A 20122-nucleotide genomic window follows, 5' to 3' on the forward strand; every position below is an offset into this window, starting at 1 on the left:
TTCACTTGCAAATACGACATACAATTGTAGTTCATATAGAATTGCAATAAATTAATGAACAAAAACTTGCCTGGCCTTTTCTAATAAACAGTCTCTAGTTTGGCCCAGACTTCGATGTCAATTTCCATGTAACGAGCTGTGACTTGCCTCACTGGTGGGATGGTACACAGGATGTCTTGAAACTGGTACCAAACGATGTCTTCGCTAGGGCTGGCCAGCAAAACCTGTTAGCCCCAATCCTTTTCATACAACGAACCTTGACGTGTGTGGTCGTGGGAGACTTCTGTCGATTTGAATGTGAAATGCTTTGCATTAAAGCACTCACAGCTCAGATGTTATCTTGCTGTGCACAAGCAGCTGACATCCCTGTAGGTCAGCTCTCCATGGCTTAGGGTTACTGCATCTTCATCGTAGATGGAACTGGTGGCATATCCTTGGGAATCTCTGACATTGCTCTGTCGACTGCTTCCTGGTCCACAAAAAACAACTTGATTGCTGTATCCATCTTGCTCAACACAGAAAACAGCGCGGAAGCATCAGGGATAATTCCCCTCGCTGCTTGTACTGAGTGCAAAGGTCACCATCACTGTAAAAATGGATAGTGGAGACCTCTGGATGTGCACTCTGCACATAAACAAGCACTGGTGACCAGTGCTGCCAGATTGCTGGTTGGCCCTTCTGTCTAGAGGGGGACACTGTGCAGAAGGACACCGATCGGGGGGTTGTATGCCCATAAAGCACACCTTTATGGGTATAATTTTCGGGAAAGTCAACATGAATTAAGCATTCATGTGCTCTCAAGCCTTGTTTCAGTGCCCTGTAGTGAGTAAACTGATTCTTGATGTTGTAAGTGTGGCTCTTAAACTTACGCAGCATCAGGTTCAGCTGTTCCAGCAGTTGCTCTTGGGTGGTCTGGAAGTCTTCATTTTTTATTATGGTGACTTTGGATGTGCCGCCATTAGGAACATTCTTGTGCTCCTTATCCACAGTTGCGCACTGGACATAAGTCAATTCATTCTTATCATTGTATTGGCCAGAGACGGGACAAGAGAAGTCCTTGCACAACGCACATTCTCCATACATGCACTTCATGCACTCCGTGTTGCATGTGATGGATTTTAGAAGTTCATCAGGATTGAAAGTGTTGATGATCTTCAGGTGGTGTAGTTTCTGTACAATAAAACTCTGATTTTCGTGCTGTTTGCACATGCAAGTCTCCTGGTCACTTAGTTGGTTGAACAACCCAAAAGGGGTGCAGTGAGCATAAGAGGGAGTATGAGATCGACCCATCATGTTCTGCCAAAAACTTAATGTAGATTTTTCACCGTGCCCAAATGGAACCTCTTCTGATTTTTGATTTTCTTCTGGGTGAGGGTCTGCCTCTTCCCAGTCGTAATTCGACTGACATCATCCCTGGTGTAAAAATCTCGGACTTTGTTTATGAAGCCATCTACCACCCTATTGTTTCTCTTCCTTACGAAGTTTAAGTTTAGTTCTGCATTCTTTGCATTCATCAGCCACCTTTTCTTTGAAAACCCAAATTAACTTTGGGAGAGACATGGCAGCTTAAACACAAGTTTTCCTGTCACTATCTTTTGAGATGAGTTGCCTTTCCCTTTCTCCCCGTGAGTTGCTGTGCCTCTGTCGGATGTCTTCCACTAAGGCCTCAAGGAAGAGAAGGGTATTTTGTTTTGTAGCACGTGAAGCAGTCTCATTTTTTTTGTTGTCAACTTTTGTATGTGGAGATGGATTATTCTGTTTCATAAGATGACGTTTTTTCTTTTACCTCTCCTTTTTCCAGGTTTGTGTCTGTAGCTGCTTTTGTAGCTCTTCAGTTTGTTTCTGGAGCTTCTGTCTTTCACCTCCTTTTAAGCCCTTCATCTTTTTGCCTAAAACACACAAGTACATCACAATTACAATAGTTGTTCAATTAAATTAATAAGTGGCTACAGTAAAATGTTATCTATATGCCCTATCACTCATTTTACACATCCATTTCATACACTAGCACTAACTCTCATCCTGACCTAGAAGTGCTTGGCTCTGGATTAACAACTCTGTCTAGTGAAAGCTGGGGGCTATCTGGAGGTGAGGTGCTTTAGGGCTTCTTTCCTGGACTTGATCCTGTGGTAAGTCTCCCTCCACTTTTTGCGACGTCAGCGCTTTTCCCTCTTACTAAAGTTATTGACATTTTTCTTCCTGCCTGATGCTGTGTCCTCCCTGTATTTCTGCTGTTCCTTCTTTACGTATCTCTCTCCTTTCTGGGTCGGCGTCGAGTGCGATAGCGCCGCTGCTTCTCTGCAGCACTTAATGGATTGGYTCCTTGTAAGTAATGTGTTCACATTGTAAAACTGAAAACACCTTCAGTAATTGCAACTGTAAAACTTAAAATCAAGAGAATAGTAAAAKAATTAATGTATATACCAGATACACATTTAAAATGGCTATTTAATTCAAACTTCTCACTCCTGTTACTCTTATTCAGTCCTGTTACCCTTCATATGAGTAACAGGACTGAAAGTAACAGGCATGAGATTTTAGCATTAGCAAATACATGAAATGTAGCCACATGGCATCAATGCTAATAGCATGAGAACACTTAGCACCTTCAAGTGGTTTGCCAAAACTATCTTTAAAAAAAAAAAATKTAACATCTAAGAAATAATTTAGTTAACAGGACTATGTTGAGATTGACATTCTCAGTCATACTTACAATATGATAAAAATACAGAAAAAAGTGAGAGAACTTACTTTTAGTCTTCCCATGGCCTTCAGGAGACTCAAATGATGCTACTTCCTGTTGATCATGTGACTTATGGAATGTCCCAAATTTTTTGAGGGGGGAACTTGTCAGGGTAACAGGACTGAGTGAAAACCTGGGGACACGACTAAAATGTATATTTTAACTAACATATTATGATTTTCCGGTAAGAATTTATTTTGTCTATATTGGAAATAGTCACACAATAATACAAGAAAATAAGATTTCTGGATTCTAATCATCATATTTTATGATGAAGCGTAGTGTTAGAGATTGTGGGGACGGGCTAAAATCAAATTTTTTCAGTGTTCATGGTAGCTTTTATTAAGGTTTTACATGATGTATCTTAATTTCAATTAGAACAAAGTGCAGGACACTTTGCTTGATAATATAATGCATTAAACAGATACTTTTTATGCATATTTACGGAAAAGGCAGATTTGGCGGAATGCCCCATGTACTGAACCTTACAATCATATGGGTAAAGGTGAAGTGTTTTACCTGCATTCACTCTTCAGCTCATCCACCTCTCTTTCTTTGGCACTCAGTCTGACCTCCAGGGCTAAAACAGCATGAAAGGACACACATTGATAAACTTTAAAATTATTACAGTTAAAGTCACTGCATTGCTTGCCAAAAATAGGTGCTCTTCTCTTATTACCTGTGTTCCCGTTCTCACTGGCTGTTATTCTGGCCTCCAGGGTTGAAATTGTGACAAAAGACCTGACAATCGCTAAGGGAGAAATTGGGTAGTAGACAAATCCAACATGACCAGCTCACAAACATTTTAAGGCGGCCCTATTAGTGCATGTATGCCATCCTTTGACAATTTGCATGCATTCTCTCTCTCCAGTTCCTCCACCCTTCGCTCACTGGCTGTCACTTTGGCCTCCAGGGCTGAAATAACATGAAAAAAAGCAATAATAGACCTGACAATCACTAGTGGAGAATTGGGCAGTAGCCAAAGAAACATTACTTAGCTCTAATGAGAGAATGCGTTCACATGATCACAAAAAATGTTCTGGGTTAACCAAGATTACTGCATGCATGTCTTTCGTTGATTACCTAAGTTCTCTCTCTCTCCAGTCCCTCCACTTTACTTTTAGTGATGGGGGGGGGGGGATCGATACAGTTACATATCGGGATATTATTTTTGACGATGTATAGTATTGACAAGATCGCAATATTATTTTTTTTGCTAGTTGGCTGTACCTGAATCAAAACTCCAGTATTTTTCCTTCACAGCTTATTCTCCATCTTCTTTTTAAATAGGGAGCCAATTTGTTTTCAGCACTTTTATTTCCATGACTGATCAAAACTCGTTCTTATGGCTCTCTTGTCCCTCTGCAGCAGAGATATGGTGAGCAATATGTTTGGAACCTCCAATCACAATAAAATCACAGTATCGAATCACATCCGCAGTCACTCTGGCCCCAATAGCTGACCACTCCTCTGCATATGCTGGATATACAGTGCATTCGGGAAGTATTCAGACCCCTTGACTTTTTCCACGTTTTGTTACGTCACAGCCTTATTATAAAATGTATTAAATTGTTTCTTCCTTCATCAAGCTACACACAATACCCAATAATGACAACAACAAAAAACRTGTTTTTAGAAATGTTTGCAAATGTATTTAAAAATAATAATATTGACATTTACATAAGTATTCAGCCCCTTTACTCAGTACTTTGTGGAAGCACCTTTGGAAGCGATTGCGGCCTGGACTCTTGTTTTGTATGACACTACAAGCTTGGCATACCTGTATTTGGGGAGTTTCCCCAATTCTTCTCTGCAGATCCTCTCAAGCTCTGTCAGGTTGGATGGAGAGTGTTGCTGCATAGCTATTTTCAGGTCTCTCCCATGTTAGATCGGGTTCAAGTCCGGGCTCTGGCTGGGCCACTCAAGGACATTGAGACTTGTCCCAAAGCCACTCATGCGTTGTCCTCTAAAACACAACCCAACCAAGCCGCACTGCTTCTTGACACAGTGCCCACTTAACCCGGAAGCCAGCCGCACCAATGTGTCGGAGAAAACACTGTATACCTGGCGACCGTGTCAGTGTGCACTGCGCCCCGCCCGCCACAGGAGTCGCTAGTGCGCGATGGGACAAGGACATCCCTGCTGGCCAAACCCTCCCCTAACCCGTTTGACGCTGGGCCAATTGCTAKCACTGCGCCACCCGGGATGTCCAGGGTTGTTGTCCTGTTGGAAGGTGAACCTTGACCTCAGACTAAGGCCCTGAACCTGCTCTAGAGTGCTTTCATCAAGGATCTCTCTGTACTTTGCTCCGTTCATCTTTCCCTCGATCCTGACTAGTCTCCCAGTCCCTGCTGCTGAAAAACATCCCTACAGCAAGCTGCTGCCACCACCATGCTTCACCATAGGGATGGTGTCAGATTTCCTCCAGACGTGGTGGTTCCAAACTTCTATCATTTTAAGAATGATGGAGGCCACTGTGTTCCTGGACTTTCAATGCTGCAGAAATTGTTTGGTACCCTTCCCCAGATCTGTGCCTCGACACAATCCTGTCTCGGAACTCTACGGACAATTCCTTTGACCTTTTGGCTTGGTTTTTGCTCTGACATGTACTGTCAAGTGTGGGACCTTATATAGACAGGTGTGTGCCTTTCCAAACTTATGTAAATAAGGTATTTTTGTTTATTTTTGATACATTTGCAAATAAAATCAACCTGTTTTCGCTTTGCCATTGGGCTCTCGAGTGGCGCAGCGGTCTAAGGCACTGCATCTCAGCGCTAGAGGTGTCACTACAGACCCTGGTTCGATTTCAGGCTGTATCACAACTGGCCGTGATTGGGAGTCCCATAGGGCGGAGCACAATTGGCCCAGCATCTTCCAGGTTCGAGTTTGGCCGGGGTAGGCCGTCATTGTAAATAAGAATTTGTTCTTAACTGACTTGCCTAGTTAAATAAAGGTTCAATGAAAATATGGGGTATAGTGTGTAGATAGATGAGGAAACGTTTTTATTTAATCTATTTTAGAATAAGGCTGTAACGTAACAAAATGTGGAAAAAGTTGAGGGTTCTGAATACTTCCCGAATGCACTCTACAAACACACACAACTAAGTGAGCCATTGCATTGGAATACAACATATCTCTGGCAGAATAGGATCTGATTAACACTGGGTGAACTGACCTCATAGCAGGTCATTTGAATCTGAAGCTGGAAAAGGCTGTGGGACAACAGAACCTGTCATTTGTTTGAATTTCCCTCTTTATCTTCAAAAAGTGCAAGAATATACATGTGTAGGTGGTAGGCTTTGACTAAAAATAAAATTAAGTCAAGTCTCCCCTCTTCATGTCCTTTTCCTCTCTCTTTCCCTCGCTTTGTCCCTTTATCCCCCCCATCTTCTCTTCAGGTGGCCGGCCCTCCGTTCAAGTACAACACGTTGAATGCCTTCACCAAGCTGCTTGGGGCCCCCACCAACATCCTCAGGGACTGTGTCCGCATCATGAAGCTCGAACTGGTGAGGCCTTTACCTCTGGCTGTGGTTGTTGCTGGGTGGGTGGTGCTGCTCCATAGATAACTTTGTGTCCATTATGAATGTGAGGGGCAGGTGATATGTTTGGCTGTGTTTCTGCCTGTGTGTGAGAGACAAATATATGAGCGACCGCCTCGATTCCATTTTATGTAGCAACATTTTTAAATTGTGTTTTTTACATTGGATAAAAGAAACACAGAGCTAGAAAAGGGTACATCATACACTGCAGTTGGGGAACAATGGGAAAGTAATTCTGCTTTGAAGTTGATAAACTTGTAACCCCACTTTTGAGAAAATGGCCCTTGTCTACACCCATTCAGCATCGTTCACACCCTCTAAAAGCCTTAGCCCCACCCATCTCTTTAAGGATTCACATGTAAGGTCATGTGGTAAACACAGGCAATTTCAAATAAAAATAAATAAACAATTTAAAAAGTATTTGTCACATGCACAGAATAAAGGTGTAAACAGTACATTGAAATGGTTGCTTGCATAGTAGCAATATCAAAAACAAAGTGTCCAGATAAAAAATATTGTATAAATATTTTATAATAATTAGATGATACCCGACACACTTGTCTAAATTGATGGGTCATGTGAAGGAAATGCTATAACCACCCCACAGACACACCTGGCAAATTTTTTATGGGTCACGTAATAATCCGTCCGAAGTGGAGTCTTTGTTTAGACATGTAGCTAGCTAGCTAAACAATGAACTGGCATAATCCCAACTCGTACTACTACCAATACCAACATTGTCATAGCTGTAGTATTAATCTGCAGGTAGCTAAAGCTAACAAACTAGGTTCAATGTTAGCTAGCTAACATTAGGCTATAACTAGCAATGTAAATGGATTTCTGATTAGAATATTACTATACAGATCATGCATGTAACGTTAGCTATCGAGCCAACGTTTGCTAGCAAACTAATAGTACGTGGTATTAACTTGCAATAAAAATGACTTTCTGACCAAATTTGAAATCTGAAAATGTAGATAGACTCTTACCCATATAAATGGATGAATGCTTCACGGCAGACTGGAACAATTTAACTTTGTTTTGTTTGTAGCGACATCTTGTTGGCCAGCGTTGCCAAGTCACTCCGATCCACAATGACCGTGGCGTGTGCAGAAAGTAGCCCATAACGTTTTCCAACTGATCTGTCGATAGTGCCTGCTAAATTCAGGGCATCAATGTTGTTGAGAAACATAGCCAAACCTTTGTAGTTCTCGATGTCTAACGTTATATCTTTAGAAAACAGTTCAGTAGAAAGGACTATCAACACATACTGAGCAGCTCACATTATAAACAGAAGCATGCTACATGGCAGACCAATCGAAACTCATCTCCCGGCATGTCCAGCCCATCCATTATCTCAGCGAATCATGGCTAGCGGGAAGGTTCCTGTCTTTTTCCGTGGCTAAACCAACTAGGCTCATAATTTAACAATTTTATTATTCTTTATGGATGAAACACAAGTTTGTTATTAAGGCAAATAAAAGTTCACGTTGCAGAGGGCATTTCTACCAAAAAACATAAAAAGAATTATGTTCAAATGCAGCTCCTGTGAAGTAGTGACGTGCGACATACACTTAGTTTCCAGAAACACGTGTGTTATGGTTGTGATGGTCTCTCTCACTTCTCTTCCTCCTTTCCTCTTCAGTTCCCTGACCAGGCCACCCAGTTGAAGTGGAATGTTCAGTTCTGTCTGACCATCCCCCCTAGTGCCCCTCCCATCGCCCCCCCAGGAACTATTGCGGTGGTGCTCAAGTCCAAGATGCTCTTTTTCGTAAGTACTGACCTTTTGACAAGTGTTGTTACATACAGTACCAGTCAAAAGTTTGAACACCTACTCATACAAGGATTTTTCTTTATTTTTACAATTTTCTACATTGTAGAATAATAGTGTACACATCAAAACTATGAAATAACCCATATGGAATCATGTGGTAACCAAAAAAAGTGTTCAACAAATCAAAATATATTTAAGATTTTAGATTCTTCAAAGTAGTCACCCTTTGCCTTGATGACAGCGTTGTACACGCTTGGCATTCTTTCAACCAGCTTCATGAGGAATGCTTTTCCAACACAGTCTTGAAGGAGTTCCCACATATGCTGAGCACTTGTTGGCTGCTTTTCCTTCACTCTGCGGTCCAACTCATCCCAAAACATCTCAATTGGGTTGAGGTCGGGTGATTGTGGAGGCCAGGTCATCTGATGCAGCACTCCATCACTCTCCTTGGTCAAATAGCCCTTACACAGCCTGAAGGTGTGTTTTGGGTCATTGTCCTGTTGAAAAACACATGATGGTCCCACTAAGCGCAAACCAGATGGGACTGCGTATCGCTGCAGAATGCTGTGGTAGCCATGCTGGTTCAGGGTGCCTTGAATTCTAAATAAATAATTGACAGTGTCACCAGCAAAGCACCCCCAACTCCTCAGACCAAAGGACAGATTTCCACCGGTCTAATGTCCAGTGCTCATGTTTCTTGCCCAGGCAAGTCTCTTCTTATTATTTATGTCCTTTAGTAGTGGTTTCTTTGCAGCAATTCGACCACGAAGGCCTGATTCACGCATTCTCCTCTGAACAGTTGATGTTGAGATGTGTCTGTTGCTTGAACTCTGTGAAGCATTTATTTGGGCTGCAATTTCTGAGACTGGTAACTCTAATGAACTTATCCTCTGCAGCAGAGGTGACTCTGGGTCTTTTCTGTGGTGGTCCTCATGAGAGGCAGTTTCAACATAGAGCTTGATGGTTTTTGCAGCTGCACTTGAAGTAACTTCAAACTTCTTGAAATGTTCCACATTGACTGACCTTCATGTCTTAAAGTAATGATGGACTATCGTTTCTCTTTGCTTATTTGAGCTGTTCTTGCCATAAAATGGACTTGGTCTTTTACGAAATAAGGCTATCTTCTGTATTAGGCATTAATGAAAGAAATTCCACAAATTACGCCTGTTAATTGAAATGCATTTCAGGTGACTACCTCATGAAGCTGGTTGAGAGCTGTCATCAAGGCAATGGGTGGCCAATTTGAAAAATCTCAAATATAAAATAGATTTTGATTTGTTTAACACTTTTATTGGTTACAACATGATTCCATATGTGTTATTTCATAGTTTTGATGTCTTCGCTATTATTCTACAATGTGGAAAATAGTAAAAATAAAGAAAAACCCTTGAATGAGTAGGTGTGTCCAAACGTTTGACTGGTACTGTAAGTCTTATAAAAGAGGGTTTATGTTACCATGTATTTGTTTTAATGCTTTACAATTGAATTCCAGTGAAGTGTACTGAAGTTGTGTAAAGTATAGCTAACCATGTTCTCTCCTCAGCTCCAGTTGACCCAGAGGCTGCCGGTGCCCCAGGAGCCGGTGAACATCATTGTTCCCATCGTATACGACATGGCCACGGGCCTGACCCAGCAGGCAGACATCCCGAGACAACACTCCTCCTCTGGGGCTGCAGCGCTCATGGTCTCCAACATCCTCAAGCGATTCAATGAGCTGCACCCCGCACGACAGGGTCAGTGAGATTATCCATACACAAAAAATAGAATATGAACAGGAAATAAGATGCACTGTGAAAGATTTGATTGGATAGGAAAGCAAGAAAAACATTGTTTTAGATGTTTTTTAATGGTGGTATACTAACATTGGATGTGTTTTTGTCTCCTTTTAGGTGAGTGCACTATCTTTGCCTCAGTTCACGAGCTCATGGCCAACCTCAACCTGCCCCCCGGTGGTCGCCAGTAGCAGCCGCACCTCCCTGGTCAGAAATGGAACTAGAACCAGAACCCAACTCAATGCGGTTCCATTCTCGAACAGGGATACGTTCCTTTCCGGAGTCTAGTGAACTGGAGACGAAGTGTGCGCTCTGGATTTCCTAATGCAACATATCTCCTCTCTGCCTCAGCCAACCGACTTAAAACAGATTTTTTGTCTGTCGGAAAAAGGGAGCAGAATTATGCAGAAGATGGTTTATTCTTGATAAAACACATGACTCCAATTAAGGAGCGTATCTTGAAATAAGTTTTCGGTGTAAAAAGAACTTCAAAGGCTGCTTTTACACAGGCTGCCCAATTCTGATATTCTTTTCCAGTARTTGGTCTTTTGACCAATCACATCAGATAATTTTCAGAGCTGATCTGATTGGTCAAAAGATCAATTAGTGAAAAATATATAATAATTGGGCTGTGTGTATAAATGCAGCCAAAAATACATATTTTTTTTGTCTTTCTCCAGATGCACTTCTTTTCAAAGGATTCACAAATTAAGAATATGGGTGTTTACCTAAATATGTACATTGTTGTATATTTCAGCATTGAAAAGAATAATAAGCCAGCTGGATAAGTAGGACTTTTACTAGTGTGAGACTTCACATTCTTTCTTTTTTTTATAACGCAAGATATCAATACTGTTGTGGTATTGGGGATGTATTCTTTCTTAGTAAACTATTTAAATGTCTTTTTCCCTGATTGATGTCAAGACCTAGTCCCTTTTTAGTTCAAATGTGTCACTTTGAAATACTGTTAAACTGTGACAAACTTTATAAGCCAGCTGTATTTTATTATGACTGCTTTTGAGTCCTGAATGAAGAATCGAAGACCCATTGTCTGTCTTTGATTACTATTTAATAAACCAGTCAAAAACGTGAGTTGTCAATTTGTCTGTTTTGTCCAGTCTCTTTGGTGATTCACAATGAGACTAAATAAAAACAGCCACTTTCCCCTTTCTGAGTATCGATTTATGATGACATCATCCAGAAAGCAGACTGGTCTTCAATAGAGGTACGTTCAAAACTTCAAAGCTGCTGTTCGATCTAAAATGGTAGGCTATATCTACTGATCTGATGTATATTATATCAAGCGTTCTTCTAGTTGAGTGTGTGCTGTATTTCCAATGCATACTTGCTTTTGCTAGTTTTCATTTCTCATGATGTACGTTATTTCACATTGCTGAATGTTTTTGATGGATTGGATCTCAACGATGAATTGATCTTGAACCGTTCAAAAATASCTCAGTGATCTTGAACGCACCCCTTGTATCAGACAAATAATTCCGATCGGCAATGAGCGCAAATACAAATGTTTTCCGCAGCGATACACGGCCACTAACACACACCAACGTTATTTATTTTCATTTTTTTCTGGATGATAAAGGTCGGTTTGTCAGATAATAGGTTGATAACGCTAATCGAGATATGGCAGCAGTCAGCTTCTCCGAGGCGCTCTGTCAGCCGTGCGTTTATCACGAGAAATTCAAAGGTAAGTCGAGCATCATTGACCCATCATTTTTTAGTTAATTTATTGCATGTGCGATTAAACAGGTTATCACACGCCGTACAATGGCGTACTGCTTTGATTTGAAATTATTTATGTTGTCGCATTGTACACAGATTATCGCGTACAATAGGGATTCCTCAGTTCTACACATTACATTCCTAGCTATCTGTACTGATCTAAACGTTGCAACCCTCTGGGGGGGGGGTACCTTATGTGCTGAAACCCCTGTGGTCAGTTGAGCTGAATGTGAAGAGACCCCTGATGCCTGTCCACCTGAGTCCAGAGCAGGTGGGGCTGGAGATGCTGTATCTCTGTGGACAACTGGACCTTCTCATCAGGGCACAGGTACACCAGGTGAGAACTCATGCACCCCATCTGAGTATACCCTTCCTCACCAGAACTTACTGATACACTTGAGTATGAGAGTACTGTAATGGAGAACTTGAGAGATTTTGATATTGTGTATTTGGAAATAAACTGTATTATGTTTAGTAGACCTACTCTATTTCTTTGTGCACGTCCTCTTTTGAAATGTATTTTCACTCTACAGTTCCAGGAGCAGCTGAGACAGGACTGTAGCCCTGAGGAGTCGGACACTTTCCAGGAGCAAGGTGAGTCTCAATCAGAACAGAACAGATGCTCTGAAGTAGGCCTAACCCGAACTGCAGCTCTTATCACCTTGCCTATTGCACCACAGACCTGTGATTCCTACCCTGAGTGTCTAATGTCCCTTTTGTATTTACCCAGGAGCAGAGATTATTGATCAGATGCTCCAATGCTTAGAACACCTGCCAAAACCTATGCCGCACCTGGAGGTAGTACCACATCAACCTATAACAACATATACAGTTGAAGTCGGAAGTTTACATACACTTAGGTTGGAGTCATTAAAACTTGTTTTTCAACTGCTACACAAATTTCTTGTTAACAAACTATGGTTTTGGCAAGTCGGTTAGGACATCTACTTTGTGCATGACACAAGTACTTTTTCCAACAATTGTTTACAGACAGATTATTTAACTTATAATTATTCACTGTATCACAATTCCAGTGGGTCAGAAGTTTACATACACTGGGTTGACTGTGTCTTTAAACAGCTTGGAAAATTCCAGAAAATGATGTCATGGCTTTAGAAGCTTCTGATAGGCTAGTTGACATAATTTGAGTCAATTGGAGGTGTACCTGTGGATGTATTTCAAGGCCTACCTTCAAACTCAATGCCTCTTTGCTTGACATCATGGGAAAATCTAAATAAATCAGCCAAGACCTCAGAAAAACAATTGTAGACCTCCACAAATCTGGTTCATCCTTGGGAGCAATTTCCAAACACCTGAAGGTACCACGTTCATCTGTACAAACAATAGTATGCAAGTATAAACACCATGGGAACACGCAGCTGTCATACCGCTCAGGAAGTAGACGCTTTCTGTCTCGTAGAGATGAACGTACTTTGGTGCAAAAAGTGCAAATCAATCCCAGAACAGCAAAAGGACCTTGTGAAGATGCTGGAGGAAACGGGTACAAAAGTATCTATATCCACAGTAAAACGTGTCCTATATCGACATAACCTGAAAGGCCGCTCAGCAAGGAAGAAGCCATAAAAAAGCCAGACTATGGTTTGCAACTGCACATGGGGACAAAGATCGTACTTTTTGGAGAAATGTCCTCTGGTCTGATGAAACCAAAATAGAACTGTTTGGTCATAATGACCATCGTTATGTTTGGAGGAAAAAGGGGGAGGCTTGCAAGCAGAAGAACACCATCCCAACCGTGAAGCATGGGGGTGGCAGCATCATGCTGTGGGGGTGCTTTGCTGCAGGAGGGGCGGGTGGACTTCACAAAATAGATGGCATCATGAAGAATGAAAATTATGTGGATATATTGAAGCAACATCTCAAGACATCAGTCAGGAAGTTAAAGCTTGGTCACAAATGGATCTTCCAAATGGACAATGACCCCAAGCATACTTCCAAAGTTGTGGCAAAATGGCTTAGGACAACAAAGTCAAGGTATTGGAGTGGCCATCACAGCGCCCTGACCTCAGTCCCATAGAAAAATTGTGGGCAGAACTGAAAAAGCGTGTGCGAGCAAGGAGGCCTACAAACCTGACTCAGTTACACCAGCTCTGTCAGGAGGAATTGTGGGAAGCTTGTGGAAGGCTACCCAAAACGTTTGACCGAAGTTAAACAATGTAAAGGCAATGTTACCAACTACTAATTGAGTGTATGTCAACTTCTGACCCACTGGAATTGTGATGAAAGAAATAAAAGCTGAAATAAATCATTATCTACTATTATTCTGACATTTCACATTCTTAAAATAAAGTGGTGATCCTAACTGACCTAAAACAGGGATTTTTACTAGGATTAAATGTCAGGAATTGTGAAAAACTGAGTTTAAATGTATTTGTCTAAGGTGTATGTGTAACGGATGTGAAATGGCTAGCTAGTTAGCGGGTACGCGCTAGTAGCGTTTCAATCAGTTACGTCACTTGCTCTGAGACTTAAGTAGGGTTTCCCCTTGCTCTGCAAGGGCCGCGGCTTTTGTGGAGCGATGGGTAACGACGCTTCGTGGGTGTCAGTTGTTGATGTGTGCAGAGGGTCCCTGGTTCGCGCCCGTGTCGGGGCGAGGGGACGGTTTAAAGTTATACTGTTACATATGTAAACTTCCGACTTCAACTGTAAATATAGCTGCAAGCAGCAAGTTTCAAGTTTTATTAGTTGTAGGTAAGGGAAACACAGTCCAACGAAATACTTACTTGCAGGTTCCTTCTCGACAATGCAACAACAATAAGAAATAATTAAATGTAAGAATACGAACATGAAGTAAATGTCTCAGTAGAGTAGAATGAACATTTTAGCATAACAATATGACAGGAAGGCACAATTTATAGTCCAATATTTACACACGTTTTGGGGAAGGGCAGGGTTCAAGCTATGGCCATACAGTGCAACCATCTGGACAAATTGGACACATCGCCCTAGGATTAGCTACTTCTGTACTACTTACCACGCTTGCCAAATATCAGAACTCAAAATCAAACAGGTCGTGCAAAATGCTTTTGATGTTGTTGACTTTAAACGTCTCCAGAACCGCTAGACCGATCGGCGAGCCTCTAGCTCAATTAATATGGCCACTATAAGCCAATAAGCTTCTATGAATGGCTTTTCCTGTCCAACAGCGCCCCCATGCAGCCAAACAGTACCATACTATACAGGTTAGCTAGACTCACATCCCTGAGCATCAGGGATGTAGTGCTGCCGGAGCATAACATGTTTTGATTTGATAATACATGGAGCTGGTAAAAATATTTTKGGAAAATAATTTCTGAAGCTGAACAATTATGTCCAGCAAGATCACATAATGATGAAGGAGTATTTTACATAACAGAACCAAATCTAATATCATAGCATAGTTAGGCCTATAACATTACACTAAAAACACCTAATTTCTAGTGAGATTATAAGAGCTGAAGCTAAATATTCACATTGCTTTTCTCATGCGGCCAAAACTCAACAGCGCACGCCACTCGGCAGGATATATGCTTTGATTGAATCAAAATACAACAAAGGCTAATAGTTTGTTAACACCATCTGCTCTAATTCACTCACGAAACAGTAATATAATATCTAAATGCATATTCCCATGAAGACCAAATGATTGGCATGCAGACGCAGTTTGGACATTTCACCGGTAAAATGTGAAGAATTATCATTCACGATTGTCAGTGATGAATGCCTATTTTTGAAATTAGGTATTGCTAACTTGGTGTTTGAGGGTATCAAAAATATAAAATTTTCTTGAGATAATATGTGTGGGCATAGACAGACATTGAAATTGTAGGATGCATTTTATGCACATTCTATACAAATATTCAGTAGACTACATCTGTCTGTACAAACTTTGATTGAGAAATAATGATGTAACAAAAAAATAAATGCTCTCCTGCACCTAAAGAAATGGCACTACGACACTGCTGAGCATGTGGGCAAAATTTCATGACTGTGGGTCAAACCAATCAAGAGATAAATATGTTCCCATTATAGTACCACAATATGGTCGATCTGCCTGCGCTTGCATATGTTTAGTCTTTACAGTGTTTTGAACATGTACATCAAGTTATATGAATAACCATGCATGATTTACATGCATTTATGTCTTAAATCACGCACACTTGAATATTTATTGGTCCATAGTGGCCATGTTGTTTGAGATATTAGCCTGGAAAATATTGCATTGAGAGACCTTGGTTCATAGATGCTAAATATGAAGTTTCATGACAATTGGTCATTCGGTGCTAGAGTAGCATTGTGTTTTTCACAAAATTCAAAATGGCGGACCTTATGGTTCCTTGAGGCAAATGTGTTTTTTGTGAGGAGAGTAACTTATTTGCTGACTTGCACTCTAGGTCACACAGGGTGAGGGGCGTGAGCTTTCAAAGTTAGCAATTTCAATCACTTGTTATAGCGCCACCATGTGGCCAATTGGCATGGCATTGCATTAGAGGCTGTGGCCATTTGCCCTTTACCATCATGCAAGGTTATATCCTCCTCAGCCTTATAATTTTTAAGTTTTTTCACCAAATCTGTGGAGAACCTGAATAATGAACGCCAACAAATTTAACASGGTTTCACCCAGCTTTGCTGCTTGAACCCCGAAKAAGTATTTAAATCATCAGTTGAGCTCCTATGCCAAATATATTCTCAAGTATTTTTAAGGGGATGTTACATTTTTTCATTAATGTGATTTGTCAGAATTGTGAAAGATGTGTTTTTTTTTCAGGACTATCTTGACATGGTGGGTCTGTCGACCATGTACCCTCGCGTGGAGGTGTTCCTCATCCAGGGCAGTCCAGTAGACATGCTGGAGAAACCCCCAATGGATGGTAAGATCAGGGGTTAAAGCAGCCCAGTGGAGACACCCCTATTGATGATATTGAGTTAGGGTTTAAGAGGTCAGGTCACTTCATCTTTATTTAAACAGGATAGTCCACTCAGCAATAATTATTGTACCAGTTGGGGGTTAGGGAGACCAAGCACTGACACCTGATTCAACCTATCATGTGTTTTTTTTTGTTAAATAAAGGTTAAGTAAAAATAAAATAAATCATAGCCTTGAATTTAAACTACAGTTATTTGAACCAGGTGTGTAAAAACTGGTTTCGAACAAAACCCTGCCCTTCAGAACTAGAATTACCCACACTAGACACATATCTACACTGAAAAAAAATATGAACGCAATATGTAAGTGTTGGTCTCATGTTTCATGTTTCATGAGCTGAAATAAAAGATCCCAGAAATGTTCCATACGCACAAAAAGTTATTATATCAAAGATAATCTATCCACCTGACAGGTATGGCATATCATGAAGCTGATTAAACAGCGTGATCATTACACAAGACAATAAAAGGCCACTCTAAAATGTGCAGTTTTGTCACACAACACAATGCCACAAATGTCTCAAGTTTTGAGGGAGTGTGCAATTGGCATGCTGATTGCAGGCATGTCCATCAGACGCCTCCAACATCATTTTACAGAATTTGGCAGTACGTCCAACCGGCCTCACAACCGCAGACCACGTGTAATCGCCATCCCAGGACCTCCACATCCGGCTTCTTCACCTGCCGGACAGCTGATGAAACTTTGGGTTTGCACAACTGAAGAAGTTTTGCACAAACTGTCAGAAACCGTCTCAGGGAAGCTCATCTGCGTGCTAGATGTCCTCATTAGGGTCTTGACCTGACTACAGTTTGGCGTCGTAAACGACTTAAGTGGGCAAATGCTCACCTTTGATGGCCCCTGGCACTCTGGAGAAGTGTGCTCTTCACGGATTAATCCTGGTTACAACTGTACTGGGCAGATGGCGAGTGGGTGAACGGTTTGCTGATGTCAGCGTTGTGAACAGAGTGCCACATGGTRGGGTTATGGTATGGGCAGGCATAAGCAACGAACACAATTGCAATTTATTGATGGAAATTTGAATGCACAGAGATACCGTGACGAGATCCTGAGGCCCATTGTTGTGCCACTCATTCAAAATGTCCCAGTTCTTCCATTGCCTGCATACTCAACAGACATGTCATCCATTGAGCATGTTTGGGATGCTCTGTTCATTTTCCCGCAACTTCACACAGGCATTGAAGAAGAGTGGGACAACATTCCACCGGCCACAATCAACAGCCTGATCAACTCTATGCAAAGGAGATGTCACGCTACATGTCACGAGATGTCACGCTGCATGAGGCAAATGGTGGTCACACCAGGTACTGACTGGTTTTCTGATCCACGCCCCTACTTAAAAAAAAAAAGGTATCTGTGACCAACATATGCATATCTGTATTCCCAGTCATGTGAAATCCATAGATTTGGGCCGAATGCATTTATTTAAATTGACTGATTTCCTTATATGAACCATGGCCAGCGAAGAGCCTGGATCTCAATCCCATTGAGCACGTCTGGGACCTGTTGGATCGGAGGGTGAGGGCTAGGGCCATTCCCCACAGAAATGTCCTGGGACTTGCAGGTGCCTTGGTGGAAGAGTAGGGTAACATCTCACAGGAAAAACTGGCAAATCTGGTGCAGTCCACGAGGAGGAGATGCACTGCAGTACTTAATGCAGCTGGTGGCCACACCAGATACTGACTGTTACTTTTGATTTTGACCCTTCCTTTGTTCAGGGACACAATATTCCAAGTCTGTGGAACTTGTTCAGTTTATGTCTCAGTTGTTGAATCTTGTTATGTTCATAAAAATATTTACACATGTTAAGTTTGCTGAAAATAAATGCAGTTGACAATGAGAGGATGTTTCTTTTTTTGCTGAGTCTATAACTMAGTAAAATCTTTTAAATTGTATGTTTTTGTTCAGTGTAGTATGCAATGGTTATAAGCAGTTTATTAACAGACATTTCACCTTTATAACCGCTTATACCTAAGATTGTGTCTCTGTTGCAGAATACTTCTCACACATCGGGAGGCTCAATCAGCTACTAGTACTTAGTCAGCAGCTAGAGGAGGATGTAAAACATCTCGGGAGCCACAAATACATCGCCCACCAGCTGTCAGTTATATATGTAAGTGAATATGGTCTACTCATTTCTATTCTGTATATTCTATTCTATTGGTAGCCGATCAGTCTGCTCTCTATGTTTATTATATTCATAGGTCAAACTCGACAGTACAATAATAATTTCCCCCATTGCACATTCACGGTTTCACAGTGATTTACACACTTTATCTTACCTTCATGTGTTGTAGCAAGTGCTCAGCTCATTCCGAGGTATCCAGCCACTGTCGGTCCTGAAGAAAGAGATTGAGGCCAACTTCAGACAGATGAAGACATCTTTGCTGACAGAGGAGGGCTCCAGACAGGAGCCTCAGCTCCCAGCACACTACATCAGTTGGTGAGAGCAGGAGCTACTGCTTTAATTTATGGACTGCATTCAATTATCACACTTTCCTTGCAGTGCAGTGAATGCCCCATGTTTCACTCTCAGGCTAACCTAATCCCAACCTAACCCAACCTAACTCCAAACCCAGTTATTATTCATTGGTTTAATGTGATAACTTTACGGTTACAATCATAGTCTACTCTTTTGGAATGTGTGCCCCTGCAGGATATTGGAGCTGACTCTTAGTATAACGTCAACAGTCTCCTCGCTACCAGAGGAACTCACTGAAGACCTAAGTCCAGCCATGACCTTTGTGTCCCAGCTATGACATCTCACCTGACCTCACAACACCTAACATTGTGTTACATATTACCAACCCGGGGAGTTACATATTACCAACCCGTGGAGTTACATATTACCAACCCGTGGAGTTACATATTACCAACCCGTGGAGCTGAGGGTCAACATTTGTTAATTTTTTTGAAATTAATGTCCGACAGACCCACCCAGTGATTCAAGAATGATGTTTTGACATGTCACTGTCATTTTATTGAATAGGGTCCTGAGCTCTCATTGGTTAAGTGGATGAATGTTAATGAATGTGTTATAAATGTGTTAGGCCAAATGTCTAAAAAGAGGTGCTAAATAATGTTACTGTATGAAATTGCATTTGAACAAATTAATGTTTACATTGGCCAATAAATTAAATTGAGAGATAAGCCTATAGACTGAAAATCTTCTGAATTTCAATAACAGATTGACCACGAGTCATAGATTTGAAAGAGAACAGGCTAATCGGGCAAATGGTGCTCGTTTAATAAAGTTAGATCAAAGAGAAGAACGACTGCCCCCCCGCACCTTCTCATTGAAGCCACAGAAGTTCAAGGCCGATCGCGGTAGAGCATGCATTGTTAGCGGAAAACAGGATAGTGAATAGAAAAATGGAAATCCTTATGGTCAATCTTCGTCTAAATAAATACACATTTTAAAGAAAACCATTGTACCAATACTTGCTTCTAATACACCAGATGTATGTCATTGAACCGATTATTTTAAAATCGCAGAAAATAAGTTAAGGATATTTTCGTTGCTAATGGCAGCCTGCCGTTTGGCTATCAACTTGTGTTACTCAGCTAGCCTGCACTGTCACGCAGTGTTGCCAACTCCTCAGTAAGGAAAGTAGC

The 20122-nt window shown here is 41.3% G+C and overlaps 2 protein-coding genes across 4 annotated transcripts in view; both read left to right on the top strand.

Annotated features, from left to right (window-relative positions):
- The window catches only part of LOC111959428 (mediator of RNA polymerase II transcription subunit 14-like), a 52066-nt gene extending 41146 nt beyond the window's left edge, over nucleotides 1-10920 (top strand). The window contains 4 exon segments of the mRNA XM_023980957.2: nucleotides 6142-6249; nucleotides 7928-8053; nucleotides 9600-9789; nucleotides 9946-10920. Of these exon segments, the coding sequence (XP_023836725.1) occupies nucleotides 6142-6249; nucleotides 7928-8053; nucleotides 9600-9789; nucleotides 9946-10019 (498 nt within the window). The 3' untranslated portion in view covers nucleotides 10020-10920.
- A 296-nt stretch (nucleotides 10921-11216) lies between these two features.
- Nucleotides 11217-19657, top strand: si:ch211-218d20.15 (uncharacterized). Of its 3 annotated transcripts, none has more exons than XM_023980785.2 (8): nucleotides 11217-11530; nucleotides 11784-11902; nucleotides 12099-12159; nucleotides 12302-12363; nucleotides 16331-16433; nucleotides 18502-18620; nucleotides 18805-18950; nucleotides 19164-19657. In XM_023980785.2, exons 1-8 carry the CDS (start codon nucleotides 11467-11469, stop codon nucleotides 19264-19266), a joined length of 777 nt encoding a protein of 258 aa, XP_023836553.1. In that variant the 5' UTR covers nucleotides 11217-11466; the 3' UTR covers nucleotides 19267-19657. The 3 variants fall into 3 exon arrangements, with proteins under 3 accessions (XP_023836553.1, XP_023836552.1, XP_070293724.1); XM_023980784.2 differs by having other exon boundaries at nucleotides 11272-11530; nucleotides 12296-12363; XM_070437623.1 differs by having other exon boundaries at nucleotides 11276-11530; nucleotides 11711-11902; nucleotides 12296-12363.
- The last annotated feature ends 465 nt before the right edge of the window (nucleotides 19658-20122 follow it).

Source organism: Salvelinus sp. IW2-2015, linkage group LG36 (assembly GCF_002910315.2).
Source record: "Salvelinus sp. IW2-2015 linkage group LG36, ASM291031v2, whole genome shotgun sequence".
In the NCBI taxonomy this organism is placed as follows: Eukaryota; Metazoa; Chordata; class Actinopteri; order Salmoniformes; family Salmonidae; genus Salvelinus; species Salvelinus sp. IW2-2015.